The sequence below is a fragment of the Polypterus senegalus genome, chromosome 6 (genome assembly GCF_016835505.1).
Source record: "Polypterus senegalus isolate Bchr_013 chromosome 6, ASM1683550v1, whole genome shotgun sequence".
NCBI lineage: Eukaryota > Metazoa > Chordata > Cladistia > Polypteriformes > Polypteridae > Polypterus > Polypterus senegalus.
The window spans coordinates 14,559,995-14,584,837 of record NC_053159.1 but is presented as its reverse complement, the minus strand read 5'-3'; the positions used below and the strand labels follow the sequence as shown (position 1 = coordinate 14,584,837).

At 42.3% G+C, this 24,843-nt stretch overlaps 1 protein-coding gene across 1 annotated transcript in view; it reads right to left on the bottom strand.

Annotated features, from left to right (window-relative positions):
• The window catches only part of marco (macrophage receptor with collagenous structure), a 96,721-nt gene extending 87,445 nt beyond the window's left edge, over positions 1-9,276 (bottom strand). Inside the window, exon 1 of the mRNA XM_039755411.1 lies at positions 9,095-9,276. Coding sequence (XP_039611345.1) covers positions 9,095-9,191 — 97 coding nt within the window. The 5' untranslated portion in view covers positions 9,192-9,276. The remainder of the gene's footprint in view (positions 1-9,094) is intronic.
• Positions 9,277-24,843: the final 15,567 nt, after the last annotated feature.

The window sequence follows — 24,843 nt, the reverse complement described above, 5'->3', positions numbered from 1 at the left end:
TTGAACTCGTTTCACAAAGGGGGTACTCTGATCATGCTTGTTTCACCAACAGGGAGGTTTGCAATTATTGCTGGAGGGTTGTCAATGAAAATGAAAAGGCAAAACTGGGGTGTGAGACCATAAAGCTTGAGAAACACTGGATTAAAAATTAGCTGATCTGAAAACATATGAAACCCTGTGAAATATTATTATCATTATTATTTATTATTATTATTAATAGTGTTGAGGACTGCCGGCTTCTCATGCCGGTCAGCACCCCCAGGCCGCCAGGAGGAGCTCTCCCGACAGCAGGATTGTGCCCCGAGGTCCAGCAGGGCCTTATGGACTTTGTAGTGTCTATACACAGCCCTGCTGGATACCTTGGGGACCACCAGGAGTCGCTGTGGGGGCTTATGGGCCCTGTGAGGCCGTATGACCGGAGACGCCACGGTCCGCGTGACAGGAAGAAATGTCGTGCTCCCGGGTTGAGTAAAAGGACTGATTGCCCTGACCTGGAAGGAATTAGGAACTATGGATTGATGGGACAGTACAACCTCCGGGTCAGGGGCTACAAAACGACGGTGCCTCAGTCCAGACACTGAGCTGTGCTGGGAGGTAGAGGAGCAAAGTGTCTGGGCGAGGAGGAGAGATTATTGTATTAGTTATTGATTTATTGAATGAGTAGTGTGGAGGGTGCTTGGTGCACTGTGTTAAAAGAAAATAAAAAGGTCGTGGACTTTTACCTGGTATCTGGAGTTGTACCTGAGGGTTCAAGGGTGCACTACTGCCCCCTACTGCCACAATAGTAATAATGTATTACTGTGGATGGTTTTGAAAATTTCTTGAAAATTAATACTTTATTCTTTTCCTATGGCTTTCTGGTGTGATTATGAGTTGCCATAACTCATTCTGCTGCGCATTAACTGTATGTTTATATATATATATATATGTATTCTTTTAAATATATATATATATATATTTTATATATATATATATATATATATATTGTCACACACGTGTGCATGGGAAGCAGCTGAAGGGCTTAGACAATACTGTTTATACATCTGCCCAGGGGGGTACGCTGGCGCTCTTTCTGAGTTCTCTGCAGGTCTTACCGGAAATCCCACCAGGAGCCGCCATTTCCAGGAAGGACACACCACCTCGGTTCCGGCCCCAAGAATGAGGTCACTTCGGTTCCGGCCCCAAGGGTGATGTCACTTCCAGTTCGGCCCAGAGGGCGACATCATTTCCGCCCTCTGAGCTATAAAGCTCACTGCCTTGCTTAGGCAGGCAGTTCTGTTTTGGACTCTGTTGTGTAAACTTGACTATGATGTCCTCAAACTTTGCAGCCAGGAAACCGATTAAGCGGGTGGCTGCCCCAAACCTTTCACGCCTCTGGTCTCTACTTATTACAGTGGCGTAGTCGGCAGGATGGTGTCCCTGAAGAACCGGGACACGACCTTCAAGGAACCAGGTGGGTGAGTACGGGCCGAGTTTGGGGCAGGGAGTGCGCGGGGGTCAGGAAGGGCGGTGCAGGCTCTGCTCCACGAGCATAACCGGGGCTACCAACCCATCTCGTGGAGAAAGTAGAGGGGACCCACAGGCGTGGGCTGGCTTCTGGGGAACACACAGTGGCTCAGTATGCTCTTCCTGGGCAGGAAAGCCGAGCCCATCGGGACCAAGGTCCCTGTTAATGATGGGTTATCCCCAGGCCAGCAGGTAAAGAAATATAAACTGGGAGTTTAACCCAGTAAAGGGCTGTCAGAGCAGGCTATGGCTCTCTGGCAGCAGGTGGGTGAGTGGCTACGCCATTTGATTAGCCCCTTACAAATAGTGCAGCAAGTGGCCTGTTTTTGCTGGTACAACACCTACCCCAGGAATTTGCCCAGCCGGCCTGGGGAATTCCATTCAATGGACGAGCTGCTACAGCTCCTAAAACCCAGAGGCCGGCTGTGAAACCTGGGAGGGCAGAACAGCTGCTTGTGGACTACCGGGAGTTATGTCCCACTGAAGCAGTCCCTTCCACGCAATCCAGAGCCTGTTCCGAAGTCGCCGGGCCGCCTGGCTTGCGACCTGTCGGGAACAAGGCGGACCGTAGGGGACAATGGCGGGGGTGGTTGTGGGGCCTTAGCAATCCCCTGGCGGATAAACATACGGGAGAGCTTATTATTAATGGACATAGGTAACAGCGCTGTTTGATTCCGGCAGTAGCGTGTCTGTCGTTGCTCGCCGTTTTGTTCTACCGCAACAATGGATTAAGAAAAGACCAGTCTAAAATGTATACGGAGATATCCGCTCGTACAATACCGCCGGTGTTACGTGTGTCTCGGAGGAACCTTCGGCGGCTTACGTGGCGGTACACCGGATCCTCCGTTTCCGTAATCCTCGGGCGGGACTGGTCTGACAGTAACTGTAGTTTAGAAAGCATTCCCCGAAAAGCTTTTGGCCTCGTTATAGATGATAAAGACTCATCTCAAGCTGCTTCCACACCGTGTAATCAGCCGACAGGGAGTGGGCGGTAGGCCAAGAGAGTGCGAAGATACTCCCGGACCGTCGCGGGCTACTACGTCATCCACTAGCGCCCGGCAGCGAGGGAGGATTCTCCGCCCCTTGAGGTCAGACCGACCCGCTCTCTGAGTTGCACTTTCAGTTTAGAGCGACTCCGGCTTCTTTCAAGAGAACAGTGGAATGACGACTCTCTGAAGCACATAAAGAATGCAGTGGTTCTCGTTAACGGCCAACGCACGCATTTGCCCATGCCACAGGGACCTCACTTTGTCATGGATAATGAATTATTGTATCGGGTTGCTGAACATGAGGGGAAGGTCCGAAGTTGTTGCTAGTCCAGCGGACCTACGGCGGCAGGTTTGCGAGTTAGCCCACTCTCACCTTCTTGGAGGCCATCTCGGCTCCGATAAAACATTAGAGCGCATTAAGCTCCGTTTTTTGGCCGGGGATTAATGAGGAGGTTCGCGCTTTTGCATTTCCTGCCGGAGTGTCAACTGCGGCAAATTCCTAGGAAGGACCGTGCTCCTCTGATTCCCCTTCCCCTTATTGACGTTCCTTTGACAGGATTGGGGTGGATATAGTAGGACCCTGGAGCCCTCAGCCGAGGATATAAATATATACTCGTCCTCGTGGATTATGCAACCCGATTCCCTGAAGCCGTTCCATTGCGCTCGGCTACCACTAAAAATATTGCACGGGAACTAGTAGGAGTCTTTTCGCGTGGGCATTCCTAGAAGTCCTGACGGACCAAGGAACGCCTTTCACCTCGGAAACGTTCAAGGAGACTGCCAAGTTACTGAAAATAAAGCATTTAAAACCTCGTGTATCATCCTCAAACCGATGGGCTAGTGGAGAGATTCAATCAAACTCTCAAGCAAATGCTACGTAAGGTAGTCAGCAAGGATGGGAGGAATTGGGACCAACTCCTCCCCTTGTCCTCTTTGCCTACGGAAGTCCCTCAAGCCTCTACGGGTTCTCTCCCTTTGAATTACTATACGGAAGACAGCCCGGGGCTTATTAGATATTTTAAAGAGGGCTGGGAAGGGGAGGCACAGCCCTCCACTAACATTTTGGAGTATATAGCCCAGTTGCGATAGATTTGATGTAATAAGACCTATACTAAAAGTCATATCGAGGAGGCACAATCAGCACAGGCCGCCTGTATGACCGTGTACGACTCTCCGGGAGTTCCAACCGGGGATCGCGTCATGGTATTGGTTCCTACTTCACACTCTAAACTGCTCGCACATTGGCTAGGCCCCTCTGAAATTAAGGAGAGGAAGGGATTGGTCGACTATTTGGTGAAACAGCCCAATCGCCGACCAGCTGAGCGAATATATCATGTAAACCTGCTGAAACCGTGGAAGGAGAGGGATCGATCCCTCCTCCGGACAGCCCTGCTCTCTCTTCGGAAGTAAGTGCCCTTAATTTGAACAGCTATCTCCCAGACAGAGACAGGAGCTCGAAGCAGCTATCCGCTCGGTCCCAGAGGTGGTAAGTGAACAACCAGGTCGGACCTCTCTGATTGCGCGACATAGTGACTGACCGGGGTGATCGTCCGTGGCGACCCTACAGACTCCCGGAGGCAAAGAAAGTAGAAGTGGAACTGGAAATCAAGCGAATGCTGGCACTAGGAGTGATCGAGGAAAGTAGTAGTCCCTGGTCCAGCCCCATCGTCTTGATTGCTAAGCCTGACGGCAGTTGGAGGTTTTGCAATGACTTCCGTCGGCTCAACCAAGTTTCCGATTTGATGCTTATCCCATGCCTCGCGTGGGCGACCTCCTCGAGACTGGGACCAGCCAAATTCTTGACTACACTTGACATGACAAAGGGGTACTGGCAGGTTCCTTTAGCGGAGTCCGCGAAGGAAAAACGCGTTTAGCACTCCTAGCGGACACTGGCAGTATCGTGTCCTTCCATTCGGGTTACGGGCCTGCGACTTTTCAGCGTCTGGTGGACAAAGTGCTCCGGCCCCATAACTCGTTCTGTGCTGCCTATCTGGATGACGTTGTCATCTATTCCAGCACCTGGAAGGAGCACATACAGCAGGTCACAGCAGTATTACGGACATTGGGAGAGGCCGGGCTCCGCATCAACCCCAAGAAATGTTACTTGGGTTGAGGAAGCCAAATATTTGGGCTACCTAGTGGGCGGGGTACTGTGAGGCCACAGTGTTCCAAGTTGCAAGCCATAATGGCCTGGCCCGTCCAAAACCAAGCGGCAAGTCCAATCCTTTCTCGGTTTGGCGGGTACTACCGCCGGTTTGTGCCTCGCTTCTCGAGAGCGGCGCCCTTGACCGACTTGACAAAGAAAAGAGCTCCTAATACGGTGGTATGGTCTGATAAAGCGGGGGCTGCATTCAGTGACTTAAAAAGGGCTCTGACTTCAGCACCTATCTTAATCTCCCCTAACTTCTCTCTCCCTTTTGTCCTCCAGACGGACGCTTGGACACAGGCTTGGGAGCCGTGTTGAGCCAAAGCGTCGGCGGTGTTGAACACCCGTTATGTACCTGAGCGGAAACTGTTGGACGGAGACCAGGTACGCGGCGGTGGAGAAGGAGGCTCTGGCGATCAAATGGGCGGTGGCGCAGCGGTACTACCTCTTGGGTCGCGTGTTCACTCTGGTGACGGATCATGCGCCTTTAAAGTGGATGGCCCTTCACAGGGAGTCGAATCCGCGGGTCACGAGGTGGTTTCTTGACCTGCAGCAGTACAAATATCAGCTCGTTCATCGACGGGGTCCCTTCATGCCAACGCCGATGCCCTCTCCGGGCCCACGACCTCTCGGTGCAGGTCGCCCGACCCACGGGTCTGGGCTGAGGGGAGTCTTGTCACCTGCGTGTGCATGGGAAGCAGCTGAAGGGCTTAGACAATACTGTTTATACATCTGCCCAGGGGCGGGTGCGCTGACGCTCTTTCTGAGTTCTCTGCAGGTCTTACCGGAAATCCCACCAGGAGCCGCCATTTCCAGGAAGGACACACCACCTCGGTTCCGGCCCCAAGAATGAGGTCACTTCGGTTCCGGCCCCAAGGGTGATGTCACTTCCAGTTCGGCCCAGAGGGCGACATCATTTCCGCCCTCTGAGCTATAAAGCTCACTGCCTTGCTTAGGCAGGCAGTTCTGTTTTGGACTCTGTTGTGTAAACTTGACTATGATGTCCAAAAACTTTGCAGCCAGGAAACCAATTAAGCGGGTGGCTGCCCCAAACCTTTCACGCCTCAAGTCTCTACTTATTACAATATATATATATATATATATATATATATATATATATATATATATATATATATATATATATATATATATATATATATATATATATATATGCAGTTATATATAGCTGATCAAAAAATCCTCTAAGAGTCTGAAAACATATGAGACCCTGTCAAATTATTATCATTATTATTATTGTTTATGGTTTATGGAAAATTTCTTGAACATTAATACTTTATTCCTTTCCCATTCCTTAAGTCTGCCACAAATTGTCACATTAACTGTATATATATATATATATATATATATATATATATATATATATATATATATATATATATATATATATATATATATATATATATATATACATATATACACATACATTTATACAAATATAAAAAATATACAGTACATAAGAAAACATTCCTGGTAAATTTTGATTCACAATGTCAGAAGTGTCTGTAACAAGGATAAAGAAATTAATATTTTAACGATCACATATATATCACCTAGAAATAAATATATATATTTTTTACCATTTAAATGCATTAATATTTCATGTCATTTTACAATATTCTGAAAGGTCAAGGTGATGCTCTTTACAGAAACTTTGACTGTGTGCTCAGTATGTCCTCCACTTCAGCAGCTCCACTTGTCTTGTAAGAATCTTGCAGTTCTGCGGATGTTCAGAGTGATTTATTTTTAATATGCTTTTTTGCAAAGTGACTTACAAAGGACAGGTATGTGATGAGATCTCTGAAGGCACTCAAATGCTCATAGCAGATGTCAGAGTCTCAGTTATTCATAAGCTGCAATACAATTCAACCCCATTGAAATGAGTTTCTCATGTTGATTTGTAAAAATTACTTTAATTTATTGTTTTTACTTAGTTATTTCACAGCATTTAACTATTTTAGCCAATAGATGTTTTTTCTTGTAAAAAAGAGTGTTGCATGGTTATCACACTTAAACCATTATTAAAACAGTGACATTATTATTATTATTGTTATTAATAGTAATAATGTATCACTGTGGATGGTTTTGAACACTTCTTGAAAATTAATACTTTACTCTTTTCTTCTGGCTTTCTGGTGTGATTATGAGTTGCCTCAACTCATTCTGCTGTGCATTAACTGTATGTTTGTGTATATATCTATACTAATAAAAGGCAAAGCTCTCACTTACTCACTCACTGACTGACTGACTCATCACTAATTCTTCAACTTCCCGTGTGGGTAGAAGGCTGAAATTTGGCAGGCTCATTCCTTACAGCTTACTTACAAGTTGGGCAGGTTTCATTTCGAAATTCTACACGTAACGGTCATAACTGGAACCTATTTTTTCGTCCATATACTATAATAGACTTCTGCTCGATAGCCGTGGGAGGCGGAGTTGTGCCTCCCACGTAATTAAGTGCCCGCCCATATAAGGCCGTCCATCAGCGGCAATCCAATAGAAACACTGCCACGGGTAAATATTCACGGGTGAAGGACTGTGCTTATGCAGAGGAAGATGAGATGGTCAGGGTGGTGTTTGGCACAAACTCTGCGAAACTGCGAGAGAAACTTTTAAGTGCCGGGTCTTAGCTAACATTAAATACAGCCGTGGACATCACACAAGATGGCACCAGCACAGCTGGGAACCTTCGATGTATGTACTCCGAGCGGCTCACGTGAACTGACGCAGTGCACAGACAAAAAGCAACAGTTCCAAAGAGTGCTGAACAAAAACCGAATTACACAATTGAGAAGGCAGCAAAAAAATATGAAGCGTCTGACACATACAAGCATATTCATAAATCCAGCTACTGCGGAAACAAAGCACACGGTGGAAAAAGTCAATGTCCCGCTAAAGGAAGACAGTGTAAAAAAAAACCTGTGCATGCAGTGTGTCAGGTCTCAGATAAAGAAGAAGACGAGCTGTTTATTGATGCAGTAAGAAACGAATCGATGAATGAAACCTGTCATCTTTACAACGATTGACAAACACGGAATGTAACTTGAACACAACACATCGTACAAATACGAACCTGATTGAAAGAAATAATGATAATCAAATCCTTGATGACAGCAACACTCAGTAACACTCACAAAACAATTACTGCATATTGACAATCATGTTACGTTATTTTTAAAGTGTTCCCTTTTCTTTTTCATAACTTCTTTAACACACTACTTCTCCGCTGCGAAGCGCGTGTATATATATATATATATATATATATGTATATATATACTCCGATCTACATACTCTCAAAAAGACAAACCACACACCGTGGCGCAATGGTAGAGGCTTTGTCTCTAGCGCTGACGTCCGAGGTTCGATTCCCGAGAGGGGGTGCATTGAGTATGTACGTGCGCTTCCCGATTCATTTTAGCCTCGCATCCCCTTGGTTTGAGATGTATGAAAAATATGCGTTAAGCAGAAAGACAGATCATCAATTGAAGCTTTATGAATAATGGATACTTTATTCACCATCAATGATTGTTTTGGTAAACCCATACTCAGTGTATTCAGTAGATAAACGGTAAAAAAGTAAGAGCGAGGGGAAGGCACACAGGCAAAACTACAATAACACGCGGGCTCGATGTACTGTAGTGCGCGTCAACTCGATCTGAATTGCGCAATCACATTCGACTGTATATATGTGTGTATATATATATATATATATATATATGTGTGTGTGTGTGTGTGTGTATATGTAGATATGTATATATATATGTATATATGTGGATGTATGTGTATATATGTATATATATATTTGTGTGTGTGTGTGTGTATGTATACGTATATATGTATGGATATGTATATATATATGTTTATATGTGTGTGTGTGTATATATATATATATATATATATATATATATATATATATATATATATATATATATATATATATATATATATATATATATGCCAGCAAAACTCATGACAATGACAAAGCAATTACATTGTCAATCATGTTATGTTATTATTAAAATGTTTCCTTTTCTTTTCATTACTTCTTTAACACACTACTTCTCGCTGTGAAGCTGGTATTTTGCTAGTATGTATATATATATATATATATATATATATATATATATATATATATATATATATATATATATATAAAAATATATGTGTGTGTGTCTGTAGTTATATATAGCTGATTAAAGCATTTAACTATTTTAGCCAATAGATGTTTTTAAGTAACTTTTCTAAAGTAAACAAAGTTTTTTCTTGTAAAATAGAGTGTTGCATGGTTATCACACTTAAACCATTATTAAAACAGTGACATCCTAAAACTTTGCTATATTTTGTAATGTCATACATTTGTAACGTGAAGATAAATATGACTCATTGATCAGTGATGAGTAAGCATGGCAAACAAAAAGAAACAAAAATCACTTACCAGGATTTTGAATTTGAAATTGTTCATCAAAATTATTTTTATGGCTCTCAAATAATTCATTTTTAAAATCATATTTTTTTGCTTCTGGCAACTCCATTTCTTTCCCTGTGACAAAATTCTCCTGTTCCACAAACGTCTGATTTATAGGGTGGTGTTTCCCAATCTACAGATTCTAAAATTGGCACTAAAAAAGCAAAACTAAGCTGAAAAACAAAACGAAGTGGTAGTGTAACAAACCCAACCTACTGGTTATGCTCCAATTGAATCAAAGAAATGATTCAAACTGAAACTACAGTAGGGGGCTGAACCTTCAACTAAGAGGCCCCCAAATTCAGAAAAGATTGATCTGAGAATATTTAAGGAGCCCCATTGATGTTAGTATTTAAAATGAGGAGACGTCTAAGCATAATGTATAAGCTGTATACTGTACATTATAAAGGGCAAAAGTGACAAAACAGGCTGAAGTGTTGGGGTCTTCAGGGAAGTCTCCTTTGAATTAATATTGAATAAAACAAAAGAAATAAAAAAGAAAGAGCACTAGTGATTGTGGATGAGGTGGCTCCTTTAGACAGTCTGGCTTTGATAATTGTTGTCAGTAATGAACACCACCCTCTGGTGCAGCTGTTTCTTTAATAGTGGGGTGACTGGAAGGAGGGAGCTTCTGGGGTGGTCAGCAGTCTTCTGAGTCCCCCCGCACTGTAACGCTGGAAGATGAAGAGAGCTTAGTGTCTCACCCAGTTTACTTTGTGAGCATATACAGTATATATATATATATATATATATACATTGCACATATACACAATGCAAACGGCAGAGACATGAAGTAGCTAGCGTGAAGCGTGCCCCCGGGGGTGGGGGTTGTGGGTGGGCACGCAAAGCAAGTAGGAAGCACAGCCCCTAATGTGCATATATATATATATATATATATATATATATATATATATATATATATATATATATATCAGTCAGTCGGTCAGTCATTTTCCAACCCGCTATATCCTAACACAGGGTCACGGGGGTCTGCTGAACTCTACCTACCTAACATAATTGTTCTTATTTGTTCCTCTTTGTCTCAGAGGACTCATCGCAGTGGGTGCCATGGGTATCTGGGGCACGCGCCTTTATTCGAGCATCACAGGTGGCTGCACAGGATTTTGATCAGGTGGCGGTGGTGACACAAAATGCCACCACAGACAAACTAGAAAAGAAAGCAGAGAACAGTAGAGATAGTAAAGACTGCAGATCCCTGAAGATTATGATAATTCTCTGCATGTATTGTCAATTAGGAGTCCAACTAAAATGTATCTACTAAAAAGGCAAATTAAAAAGGCAAGTATTTCTGAGTATTTTTTGAAATGTTCCTCAATATTTGCCTGGGATATCACTATCAGTAAACTATTCCAGATTTTTGACCTTTCTTACTCACTTATTCCTGTGACACAATTCCTTTTCAGTGTGTAAATCATAGGCAGGTTAGTGTGACAGGAGTAACAGAAGCAGTCTGGTTACGTCACAAATGAGGAGTCAAAGCGCTGGAGCATTAGGAGTCCTGGTGTGGAGTTTCAAATCATTTCTCTACATGTGAAACTCTGAACCTTTGACTTTGACTTCCAATAAAAGTTGAACTTTAAGGTTCTTTTTTTAGCTTGCAAAACTGTAGCCACATGTCTACTATTTTCCTGGGTGAAAATCCCCTGATGCAGTGCCACATCATCACATGTGCATTTCCTTCTAGAGCAAGAATTAGCAAGTAGTCCAATGGCGCCGTCAAGCGCTGCAGTAAAGCTCAATTGACTGTAATGCATCTCTTGTGATGGCTATGAGGAGGCCATAGCTCATAATCCTCTTTCCTTTTTTACGGCATTAATGTGTGTCAAATTTTGTGTACCCCAGCCAGGATGCATGTTTTATGAAATCTCTGTGACAAAGGAAGTTAACTAAAAACTAACAATAACATATTTCTCGACTTTTTAATTCATGACTGCTATTTGCAGGGTTTTATAAATTGGGTCTGCCAAATTCATAGCTCTTCTGCTTCATGTTTCCAGTGTCCTGGGATCACATCCCATGCTCTCTCATCTCCTTGGAGTTTGTGCCTCCTCTCTGTGTCTACACGGATCCTTCTTCTGGTACTCCATTTTTCCTCTCAATGCTGAATATTGGTGGGATGGGATGGACTGTTAATATCCTCTCCTTGACTTGCACCCAGTGCTGCTTAACCCTCTGCAATTCTGAATTTCATTTTGCAGATTTGGTATGCTAATTAACAAACTAAAAAAAAAAAAGAATAAGGCATGTGAAAAAAAAAATTGTCACCCTATCAGTAGACAGTGGTGATGTAAATGAATCGGTGCTCTTTCCATCACTCTTGCTGTCCTTAAAATGATATGTCTCTGCTCCTGCACTAACTGGAATTACATCTGACTTTGTCAGGCTAGCTGTTTTTTTATAGGCTCCCCGTCAGCGGGCACTGCAGCTGCTTATTTCAGTGTTGAAATCCCAGCTCCTACTGTTGGTGGCTCATCTCAGGACTGATGCATCTTGTCAGCACCGTTACAAAGCCCTCCATTTGAAGCTGCTGTTTGCAGGGACCACTTTCAACTCTTTGAAATAGCACACAGGGTCTTCAGAATGATGGTGTGGTCATTTTTTCTACTGCTGTCTTGTGGCCGGATATAAAGATACTTAAGCAGGGGGTCGTGAACGTTTCATTGTCAAGGTGGCATAGCAGGGATGTTGAGTGTTGCGCCATCATACGATGCACCAGAGGTGTTTACCCCTGCACTTTTGTGTGGTGATCTCTCCATTGTATATTGGTAGGCAGACCTTCTTTTGTGGAGATGAAAATGTGTACCAGTCTGTTGGAGGTCTTCCATCCCTGAACTGACACTACAAAGTCCAGATCTCAGCTTTGAAACCCCGCTCCACAGCTGATCTGTAACGCCACTATGATTTGTCCCGTCCTATCCATTTTATGTTTGCAGGCATACCTGCCTCAGATGTACCAGTTTCTTGGTGGTCTTCCATCCCTGAACTGACGCAGCAACAGTGTTCTAGGTCAAGATCTCAGCTCTGAAACTCTCCTCTGTGGCTGATCTGTAACACCATTATGATTTGCCACTCCTTTTCCTACACAGTCTCATCGCCAGCCTTTCCTCACACCGCTCATTTGGGGTTAGTGGCCACACGTTTTCCAAACTCCATGAGCCTGAAGCTCTGCTCTTGGCTGTGCATCCAGGCCAATGGACCTTAACAGATGGAGAAGCATTTCCTGAAGCAGTGAAGCTGAAGAGCTGGACGTCTCTTGACTGTCTACCTTCCTGTTTTAATTCTGCAACTGCCATTCCAGGTCCAGACTGTCTAACAGATCCTCAGAAGAGCCCAGAGAATCCATTTTCGGTCCCCAGGCCACCCTGGACCTTGGCGAGTCAGACGATAGATCCTCTGTTTGTCCTGTTTTTAATGCCCTGCTAGTGCCAATGGATCTTTACTTTTCACAACACATTTTTTTTTAGATAGGTCACTGTCCTTAAATGAATGTCTTGCTCTTGCTGCACGAGTACTTAGTAACCCCTCCTTTTGTTAAGCAATCACTATTTCTAAAATACTTCTTGTATTTTTTTTTAATATTTAAGTATTTTTTTTTCAATTTTTCTTACAGAATCCATCTATCTAATTCATTTTTTAGATCTTTTTACATTATGCTGTGTACATGAGCTTCATCCCCACAGATTTTCAATGATGCTCAAATGTGAAGAATGTGAAGAACACTCCAAGGCCTTAATCTTTTGCTCCTATGAGTACTTCATTATGGCTCATGCCACATACACTTCAGAAGGTGTCATCCAACTGACGCTAAGCATGTTCAGGCCCGGCCTGCACTCGGATGGGAGGCCAAACAGGCAACGCTTGGATCACTGCTGGATGAGGTGTTGGCAAGTCCAGCAGTGGGCACTTACCCTGTGGTTTGAATGTGGATCCTGATACTTCAGTGCAGGGACACTGTGCTGCAAAAATGGTGCTGATTTTGGATAAGATGTGCAACTGAAGTCTTGACTGTCTGTGGTCATAAAAGATCCCTGGGCATCCTTTGCAAAGAGTAGGGTGTACCCCAGTATCTAAATAAATAGAAAAGGCACTATATAAGAAATAGATAGATAGAAGTGAAAGGCACTATATAAGAAATAGATAGATAGAAAAGGCACTATATAAGAAATGGATAGTGTGACAGATAGAGGGCGCTATCATCCTCTTGAACCCTCAGACAATACGTCAGACACCAGGTAAAAGTCCAATAGTTGACTTTATTAATAATCAACAGTGCACAAAGCACCCTCCTCTCCACAATACTCATAAATTAAATCCACAATACAATAATCAATAATACACTCCACCACTCCCAGACGTGTTGCCACCCTTCCACCCAGCTTAGCTCAATGCTCTGGTGTTTCTCAGAGTCTTTTATAGTCCCTGACCTGGAAGTGTTTCCCATCCTTCAGTCCATGTGACTCCTTATCACTTCCGTGTCAGATAAAACTCCTTTTTCTTCAACCCGGAAGCACGTCATTCCTCTTGTCCATGTGACTCAGATGTACTTCCGGGGTGTAGGGCAAATAGTCGCTGCTCCTCCCTGCAGTGCCTTCTAGAGGCCCCCGTGGTATCCAGCAGGGCTGTAAAGGAAAACTCCAACGACCATAATTCCCTGCTGGCATTCGGGGTACCTCCATGCTGCAGGGAGGGCTCCATCTGGCGGCCTGGGGGCACTGGCTGGGATGAACGGCTGGCCATACATCACAATAGATAGATAGTGTGACAATAGGGGTGACTTTTGCCCTGTGAAACCCATCAGACAGACATCCAGGACACACTTGTAAAATCACCAAGAAGAATCTTTTAATATTTTTCTTCAATAAAGTGCACAAAGCACCGCACACGCCACAATTCTCCAACAATAATCAATGCAAATAAACAAATCCTCCACTCCCAGCAGCTCCGTCACTCTACCTCCCAACTCTAGCTCAGCTTGCTGGGTTTCCCATAGTCCTTTAAATAGTTTGCGACCTGGAAGTACTCCTGTCCTTCAGTCCACGTGATTCAATAGCAGTTCCGGGTCACATGAAGACTTATATTTTTTCTTCAGCCTGGAAGTACTTCTGTTCTTCTGTCCCCGTGACTTGGGAGTAGTTCCGGGCTATAGGGACAATAAAAATCCCCCCGTCTCCCTGCAGCGTCACATGGCGGCACCCACGGCACCCAGCAGAGCTGTAAAGCCAAACTCCATCTCCCATGGTGCCCTGCAGGAATCCGGTGGCACCTCTAAACTGCAGGGAAGTCTCCATCTAGCAGCCTGGATGTGTCAGCCGGCATGAACTCTCTCACAATAGATAGATAGACAGATAGATATGAAAGGCACTATATGATAGATAGATAGATAGATAGATAGATAGATAGATAGATAGATAGATAGATAGATAGATAGATAGATAGATAGATAGATTCCAACAAAAGCCCACCCCAGCACTGAGACTACAGCTGATATGTTAAGAACACCAACATTTATTTCTATAGGATAATTTCATACACAGAATTTTACTGAAGGTGCTTTACCAAATGTCATAGACATAGTTAAAAGAAAAGAAAAACAAAATAAATAAAGCAAGAATAATAATGAATATTATTAGGACAAAAACAAAAGTAAACCTTCAGATAAGCTGAATAAAGATTCAAAATCTGGAGAGGTTCCAATTGGATTTTTCTGAGTATTTTTTGAAATGTTCCTCAATATTAGCCTGGGATATCACTATCATTAAACTATTCCAGATTTTTGACCTTTCTTACTCACTTATTCCTGTGACACAATTCCTTTTCAGTGTGTAAATCATAGGCAGGTTAGTGTGACAGGAGTAACAGAAGCAGTCTGGTTACGTCACAAATGAGGAGTCAAAGCGGTGGAGCATCATGAGTCCTGGTGTGGAGTTTCAAATCATTTCTCTACATCTGAAACTTTGAACCGTTGACTTCCAATTAAGGTTGAACTTTAAGGTTCCTTTTTAGTTTGATGTCTTCTCTCTTTCAGCTTCACTCTTTCACAATGACTTCTTGCTCTAAACTGCTCATCACGGCCTAGTCACTCTGGCCCCACAATCATCCCTTGTCCCTAATTGCCTGTCTCTTTCTCACCCCTTCACCACCTATCAGCTCATGAGTGGTGAGCGTACTTGGAACAAAATGGCTGCCATCGTACCATCCAAGTGGGTCCTACAGATTGGTGGTGGTTGGAGTGGCTCCTCACTCTCTACGTAAAGCTCTTTGGGTAGTGGGAAAAGCTCTCTATAAATGTAAAGCATTATTATTATTACCTTGGTGGGATATTCAAACCCCTTCCAGTTTCTATTTCTTCACTAACTCTTGAGTGTCAGCTTCTCGGATTTCTTTACAGTTAGTTAAATGCCTCGCTCCTTTTACTACAGTAACATAATATTTTAGGGGCTGGCACGGTGCTCGTTTCTTTAAAAGCTTTCCTTGTTTTTCTCCAACTATGTCTTGTGTGGCTTTTGCCAGACAGATATATTTTTTTTTTGTTTCACTAATCCACAGTATTTTGTTCCAAAATGATTGTGGCTTATCTAAATATTGTTTTGCTCACTTCAAATGCTGACATTTACGAGAAAATCTTAAGAAAGATTTCCTTCTGACAGCTCGCCAATGGAGATTATTTTTTTTGTGTAAGCAATGCAGACATTATGTACCACCGCTATGGTGTCAGCTAAACCTGCCCTTTCTAGTGTTTTTTGAATCTCAATCAGAGTAAGACTGAGGTTATTGTATTTGGACCAATGGCTTCTGATGGGGCTCTCAGGGATCAGCTCAGCTTATTTGCTGGGTTTTGCAACCCCCAAGTCAAAAATCTTGGGGTTTTCCTTGATTCCGATCTTTATTTTAATAAACAGATTTCCTCCATTGTTAAAAGCTGCTTTTTTCAGCTTAGACTGCTTGCTAGAGTCAAACCGTTTCCGAGGCATTCTGATCTGAAGAAGGTATGCCATGCTTTTATTATATTGCACCTCAATTATTGTAATTCACTTTATTCTGGAATTAGTAAATTTCATCTTTCTCGGCTACAGATGGTTCAGAATGCTGCTGCTCGTTTTCTTACCGGGTCTCAGAAAGTTGTGTCCATTACTCCAATTCTTGGCTCACTTCATTGGCTCCCAGTTGAATTTAGGATTCATTGTAAAATTTTACTTTTGGTTTATAAGTCGCTAAATGGTGTTGCCCCATCCTATTTGGCCGAGTTGCTGGATCCATATACACCAGTACTCTCTTTACGTTCCATTCAACAGCGATTGTTGGTCGTGCCTTATGCACCTAAAATCTGGAATAGCCTGCCAATAGGAATTTGCCATGCTGATACAGTGGAGCAATTTAAAACACTGCTGAAAACACATGACTTTAACATGGCCTTTTTATAACTTCACTTTAATCTTAATTTAACTTAATCCTGATACTCTGTATGTTCAATTTCCTCAAAATAACTATTCATGGTGGCTCTAAAATCGGTACTGACCCCTACTCTCTTTTCTGTTTCTTTTTCCGGTTTCTTTGTGGTGGTGGTCTGCGCCACCTCCACCTACTCCAAGCTTCATGATGCTCCAACAATGATGGACGGATTAAAAGGCAGAACTCTACGTGACCATCATCATCATCAAGCCCTTCCGTGAGAATCCTAAATCCAAAGAGGACTGTTTCATTTATGTTAGGTAGAATGCCCAGAGGGGACTGGGTGGTCTCATGGTCTGGAATCCCTACAGATTTTATTTTTTCTCCAGCCGTCTGGAGTTTGTTTGTTTTTTCTGTCCCCCCTGGCCATTGAACCTTACTCTTATTCGATGTTAATGTTGATTTATTTTGTTTTATAATTGTGTCTTTCATTTTTCTATTCTTTAATATGTAAAGCACTTTGAGCTACTGTTTGTATGAAAATGTGCTATAGAAATAGATGTTGTTGTTGTTGTTGTTGTTGTGCCAAAGTCAAAGATGAAGACAAGGGCTGATCGGTCCTTTGTAGTTCTAGCACCAAAGTTATGGAACGCTCTACCAATTGAAATTAGGCCAGAACCATCAACTCAAATGTTTAAATCAATACTTAAAACACACTTGTTTTCGATTGCTTTTTACTGTATACGAGTAACTCAATTTTATTAAAAATATATTCATTTTTTCATATCCATCATTTTCCTGCAAATTGTTTATCCTCTTTTTTTAATTTTATTGATTTTATTGCAATCATTCCATACAAACAGATCAATGTTTGCAAAAAATAGGATAGAAAACAAATCAACCCCCACCCCTAAGAAAGAGAGCATGGCCGACGGAGTAAAACTTAAAGCTAGTAAAAATAAATAAATTGATGAGTTTAATAAGCAGATAAAGAAAAATGGAGAAGAAAATGAAATGGGAAGAGAATCTGCTACCTCAGCGCTTTAAGAGCTTATTCTAAAATGTTATTGATGAGATCCTGACAGGTTTTGAAAAAGTTCTGCACAGATCCTCTAAGTGTGAATTAGAATTTTTCCAATTTCAAGTAATATAAAACATCAGTTACCCACTGACTTAAAAGAGGAGAGTTAGGATTCTTCCAGTTTAGCAGGATACGTCTGCATGCCAATAGTGTAGTGAAGGCAATCACAGTTTGTTTGTCCTTCTCCACTTTAAGCCCCTCTGTGAGCCCACCAAACTCAGCTGTTAATGGGTTAGGTGGTATTGGGACAGCAAGGCTGTCTGAAAGGCACTTAAACATTTTGGTCCAGAATGATGTTAATGTGGTGCAGGCCCAAAACATGTGACCCAGTGAGGCTGGAGCTCGATTGCAACGTTCGCAGGTTGGATCTTACCCTGGAAACATTTTGGACAAGTTTAAACGAGATTTTGAGTTGAATAATTGTATGCTTTGCGCATATGGAGCTCGAGTGAATTCTCTGCATTGCTATCTTTCCTCTCCTTTTCTGATATGTTGAGTGAGAGATCCTTTTCCCAGTGTCCTCTTGGATCTTTGAAAGGGAGGGACTGTAAAATAATTTTATATATTGCAGAAATGCTGTCTGAGTCCTCGAGACTGAGCAAAATTTTTTCGAGCACAGAGGGAGGTGTGAGGTGAGGAAAATTGGGCAGGTTCTGTTTAACAAAGCTTCAAATTTGACGATAGTGAAAGAAATGTGTTGCTGGAAAGTTACATTTGGAATGCAAAGATGTTGTCTATATAAAGATCTTTAAGTAATTTAATCCCAAATGTTTTCCAGATATTAAAAACTGCATATGTTTGCGTGGGTTGAAAAAGGTGAAATTCTTTATCTTCTAATCGGTTCTTTTAACTCATTTGTTTTAGTATTTATGGAATGTTTGTACTTTGTTTTTTTACTGATTTATTATTGATTTCTTTTTGTTTTATTGTACAACATATTGGTGTACACTTATGGTGTTTTAAAATTGTGCCTTCTGAGTAAATTTTGATTTGATTTGTTTTGATAGTAATACATGGACACTGCCAGCAGTTTGTCAGAGATCTACCAGATCATTCCTTGACTTTAAAGTCTGAACATTAGAACAGGAGAGCAATCTGGATGAGAAGAAGCCATTCAGCCCAACAGAACTCTCCAGGCCCGTCCACTTCATTCTTCTAAACTAACAACAACTTCTAGTTTTGAAGGTCCCTCAAGTCCTACTGTCTACCACATTACTTGGTAGCTTATTCCATATTTCAGTCAATCAGCTTTCAACCTACCATGTTTCTCACAGTGTAATCTGCATGCAGGATATTATTACATTTACATTTATTTGCTTAGAAGATGCTTTACTCCAAAGCAACTTATCCTCATCACACCCAATGCAAATCTTAGCATCTTTAACTCTGTCACCTCCAGCTCTGTCTCCTGCTCTCTGGTCAGTGCCACCATCTCCAGCCCATATAACATAGCTGGTCTCACTACCGTCCTGTAGACCTTCCCTTTCACTCTTGCTGATACCCGTCTGTCACAAATCACTCCTGACACTCTTCTCCACCCACTCCACCCTGCCTGCACTCTCTTCTTCACTTCTCTTCCACAATCCCCATTACTCTGTACTGTTGATCCCGAGTATTTAAACTCATTCACCTTCACCAACTCTATTCCCTTCATCCTCACCATTCCACTGACCTCCCTCTCATTCACGCACATGTATTCTGTCTTGGGGGTCCAACTGACCTTCATTCCTCTCCTCTCTAGAGCAGATCTCCACCTCTCTAGGGTCTCCTCGACCTGCTCCCTACTATTGTTACAGATCACAATGTCATCAGCAAACATCACAGTCCATGGGGACTCCTGTCTAATCTAGTCTGTCAACCTGTCCATCTCAATAGGAAAAATCTCCAACTGAAAGTTCAAACATGTAATTGAATAAAATAATAATAACAGTAACAGGTGGTCCTCATTCTCATAAGGATAATAACCTTCAAGCCCCTTTGCTGAAATGGACAGTTCAGTGTGCACATGCACACACACAGTCAAGGGTATAGAGAACACTGCAGGGCCAATTGGTTCACCCTTCTGAAAACAGGCTTGCAGCAATGGTAAGAAGACAGCTTCACATACTACAAGAAGCAAGATTTTTTTTAGATAAATAACTACATTGATTACTTGATAGAAAATTAAAAAAAAATAAATAGAGGGATATATTAACTAAGGGAAGCTTATTATATGTTTTGCACAACATCTGGTGGTCATTCTGCCATGGATGAAAGCAAGAGAAAATGATTAGGAGATGAACACATAAACAGGAAACTCGCAGGAGACAAAACCGGAAAATCAAATTGAATGAATGACAAAACCCAACATGCAAGGCAAGAATCTTAATCGACAGAAATAAAACACTTTGTCGTTTAACCAGAAGACAAAGTCTTCACACACACATGGATTTCCATCCTTCTGTTTCTCTCTTTAAAAAGAGAACTCTGTATTAAAATTAACTTTTGTTCCTGGTTCTTTGTGGGTGGAGCCCCAGGAGGCGAGTCCACCCTGACATCACCATTCCGGGGTCCTCCTTCTGGCTTCTTAGAGTTTGTAGTCTGCATATGTCCATCGCACCCTGTTAGCTTTGCACAAGCTTCCAGCATCCATGGGTTAAGAAAACAAAGGAAGTGTCCACAAGATAAGCTTCCTGAGGCAAATTCTCTGGTGACCGAATTATTCCTTCTCCTGGCTGAAATAATCTGTCTCAGTATTTCAGGGAATCGCTAAAATTGTGTTGATGATCTGAACATGCAGTGCCAAGATCAGCAGGAGAAAAAGAGTAGCAGGAGAAATAGGGAAACACGTTAAAAGTAATGCACGTTACGTAGTCCAACTACTTTTTAAAGTGATGAGTAACCTAACACAATGCTTACTATTTTAGTAACAATACCTGCTGTTACACATGCGCGTTGAAGGACCTCTTCGCAGGCCCAGTCGAGGTGTGTAATATATATATATACTAGCCATGTGTGCCCAACTACGTTGCGCGTGTTAAAGTTGTCTGTGAAGGGCTCCCTGTTTAAACGCGGCTGGCAGTCGTGAACTGGGCCCTTCGTCGCATAGCAATATGATTTTTTATAAGGGAAACAAAATTACAAAAGAAAACCCTAGGACATTGATTCAATAGGAACGGCCTACTTGGAATTACTGTCCGAATAGTAATTATGTGATGGTGTAGGAGCATTTCTGCTTCTGTCCGTTCACAGTCCATCTCGTTTTCACGACGCTATCGTTTCCTCTCACGATGTCTTCTCAAACTTTCTCCAATCTCGCAGGTTGCTTTGTGGCAATCCAAAGAGTAAGGCAATATACACGGAGCAATGGTTATAAAAGGGGGACACATACGTATCCAGGCTCTTTAAAGCATAAATAGGGACCACTTCACTGACATGTGAGCAAGCCACGGTACAACTGTGAGACGCACAGCACTTTCGCCGGCTTCTAGCGTAACAATAATAATTTCCAGAATGTGCTGTTACGTTGTCATTCATTTTACCCACTGTCTTTGTTTAGTTTGAATGTCTGTGTTTTGAGGTGTGACTGGCGTACAAGAGTCTTCAGTAGTATAAGCCTGGAGGAGATTCTTTTAGCTGTCTCTCTACTGCCATTTAGTGCTTCTTCTTCTAATTCATTTGCGGACAAACACAGATCAAGATCCAAATGAAGATTATATATATATAGATATATGTATATATATATATGTGTGTAGCGTACCACCATGCTTGCGTGTGCAGAGGTTGCCACCAGATTTACGTAGCAAGGAAGCCGCTATGCTTTTAAAATGAGGGACGGATAGAATCGGGCCTAATCCCTACCGTATTTTCAACCTGCCACCCAAATATTAACAACACCCAGGAAAATATCCAAAAAGATTTAATACACCAGACACAAAAATATATGACATTTTCCGTATTTGCTAGAATAACTACTTACATACAAAAAGTACTTAACAAACCCCACGAACAAACACCCACACAAAGATATTTACAATCCTGGAAAAGTCCTTACTGTAAGTGATGGAAGTGATTCTGGAAATGGAAACTATGGTTACATGATGGAAAGAAGTGCGGAACACTCCTCTTCAATAAACTGCGTCCTGGAGCATGGATAGTGAAATACTGTCCTAACACTGGAGTCCAGAAGAATAGTCTTCTGGAGGCATGTCTCTTCTTCAAGAGCATTGAAGGACTGGATTGGAAGGAAAAAGAACCCACCTCTGTCCTTAAATCCGGTGGCGAAGCACCATCCTTCTCTGCTGTGAATGTCCAGTAACTGAAAGGTTTAGGAGCTGCTGCGGATGATTTTGATTGGAAAACGGCACAATCAAAAAGTCCCGCCACACCCTCCTCTTCGGGTCTTATTGGTACAGTGCGTACAAACCACAAACTACAAATCCCATAAACCCCTCCGCACAGGTGCAAACCTGTTTAAAGACACTGACCTCAATTTACAAACTGTGTTGTTACTCACATTTACCAGTCACTCAACAGGACATACTTACATACAAATAAAAACCCCTATGTGGCCCCACTACATATTTATCTTATATATAAACGTCTATGCGTGGAAATGTGTCTGGAAGGCAACCCGGAAGTGTGATTCTACAGCATGAAGCTCAAAGACAGCGAGTCTGTCGCCAAAGTAAAACCACCGAGAAAAGACAGAAACTGACTTAGCTGCTAATAAACAAGTGAGGCAAACACATTAGCACAACAAAACCACAGAGGAGAGAGAAACTTGTGTAGCCGCTGATAGACAAACAGAGGCAATCACGTCGACAAAATGAAGCTGCTGAGAAAACAGAACCTCGCTTAGCCGCTAATACACAAGCGAGGCAAGCACATCGGCAAAACAAAACCTCCGAGGAAAAAAACCTCGCTTAGCCGCTGATAGACAACGGAGGTGAGCACGTCAGCAAAATGAAACCGGCAAAAAGAGAACCTCATTTAAAAGCAAATGCACAACTGATGCGATTGAATGATTGAAGTGCCAGGATCCATGGTTTCTTTTTATAGCATGGGCTTGCACAGCTAGTATATATATATATATTGTCACACACGTGCACTTGGGAGTCAACCAAAGGGACCAGGAAACAACAATTCCACGCCAGGCCAGAGAGTGGTGAGGTGCACTGAAGCTCTCTCTTTTCTCTCCACAGACCAAACACGAGAAATCCTTCCTGTCCCGGCCACGTTGACTTCACTTCCTGTGATCCAGCTATAAAAACCCCTCATCCTCCATTCCTAAACAGTTCTGTTTTGGACTCTAACCGGTGCACATTGTACTCTACTATGCACTATATATATACAGTATACACATGGCCGAATCAGAAGTTTTCCATCCATCCATCCATTATCCAACTCGCTATATCCTAACTACAGGGTCACGGGGGTCTGCTGGAGCCAATCCCAGCCAACACAGGGCGCAAACAAACCCCAGGTAGGGCGCCAGCCCACCGCAGGGTGCGCACACACACACACGCACACACCAAGGACAATTTAGAATTGCCAATACACATAACCTGCATGTCTTTGGACTGTGGGAGGAAACCCACGTAGACACGGGGAGAACATGCAAACTCCACGCAGGGAGAACCCAGAAATCGAACCCAGGTCTCCTAACTGCGAGGCAGCAGCACTACCCACCGCACCACCTTGCCGCCCCAGAAGTTTAGCCAATTAGCCAATCACATGGCAGCAACTCAATGCATTCAAACTAATCTGAATAATTAATCTGAATAATTCAAACCGAGCATCCGAATGGGGAAGACAGGGGATCAAAGTGACTTTGAATGTGGCATAATTGTAGGTGCCAGATGGGCTGCTCTAAGTATTTCAGAAACTGCTCATCTACTGGGATTTGCACGCACAACCATCTCTAGTGTTTACAGAGAATGATCCGAAAAAGAGAAAATGTTCAGTGATAGAATGTTTACCCAGCCAGGTGACTAATATAGTGGAAGGACAGGGGGAGACAACAATGTCGTTCCTTGTTCTGCAGTACCTTATGTAAAATTGTTCAAACCCCTGCATGTTGTTATATTGTTATATTCATTGTCTAAATCTTGCATTGTATCTCTGGAAAATGTAATTTCATAGCACTGTATAATGTGCCAAGTTATGTGCATAGATGCTGTTCCAAAAAATCCCACTTGGCATGACTTGATTTGAACTGAACAGGTTCAAGAACGTTGTGCATGTTAACAGCGATCAACATTTAAGTGACAACACTTTCAATTCACAACAGGCAGGGTGGGTCCTTAACTCAGACAGCGTCTTAAAGGATGTAGGAGACACAGAAAGGGAAGCTGCAATGGGCGTGTTATCACTGTGTGAAGTTGAGAGAAAGTTAACATTGATAATATAATAAAATCCATTAAGACCCTTTAAAAAGTTCAGAGAAATGCTGGATTACAAATGATACTTCAAATCTGTTTTATTTCTTATAAATCACCCTCATAAAAATTCAAAAAACCAAAATGAGTTATTTGTTGACAGATGTCTTAAACTAAATATATTTTTCGCTCGTGTCCCCTGAATAGCTTTACAAATCAGAGGAAAACGCAAAGAGCTTCTTGCTGTAGTGCAGCTTCACCGTGCACATGTCTATGAAAGAAAAGTCAACAAAATATAAAGGAAAAATAAAGCAATCAAGATGTAGATTTACAGCAAAAGTTGCTACTGACTGAAATAAATAGTTTGTAAACTTCTTTCAATATAGTCTGATTATGTAATTATTAATGCCATCATTTTTCTAGTATTTATTTATGTTTTAAATTACGCCTTTCCTGTTTGCGCATCCCAGGGAAATCCAATAATAGCAAACCTCGATTACATGCAAGAGGCCATCACAAAGAGCAGATTTGTAAGTGTAAGCAAAAGACATCAAATTAAAGATGATGAAATTGAAAATATTACTCAGTTTTCCTCTTCATCATAGTTGGGTGAACGGAGAGGCGTCGGTGCTGATATGAGCGAGGACGATGTTAATTATGTAGTACTTCATGTTAGTGCAAATTTAACAGAAATTGAGTGTGTGGAGTTCATTAGGCATGTCTTTTATTTCTACAGCCACAGTCCATTAACCACCAGAGGCACTAAGCCAAAAGAGAACTGCCCACTACAGTTTTAGGCAGCAAACAGTGGAGGACATCCGGCAGAGCAAACTGTGACAATGTCAATGTCTGGCTTTACTTAAGTTTAT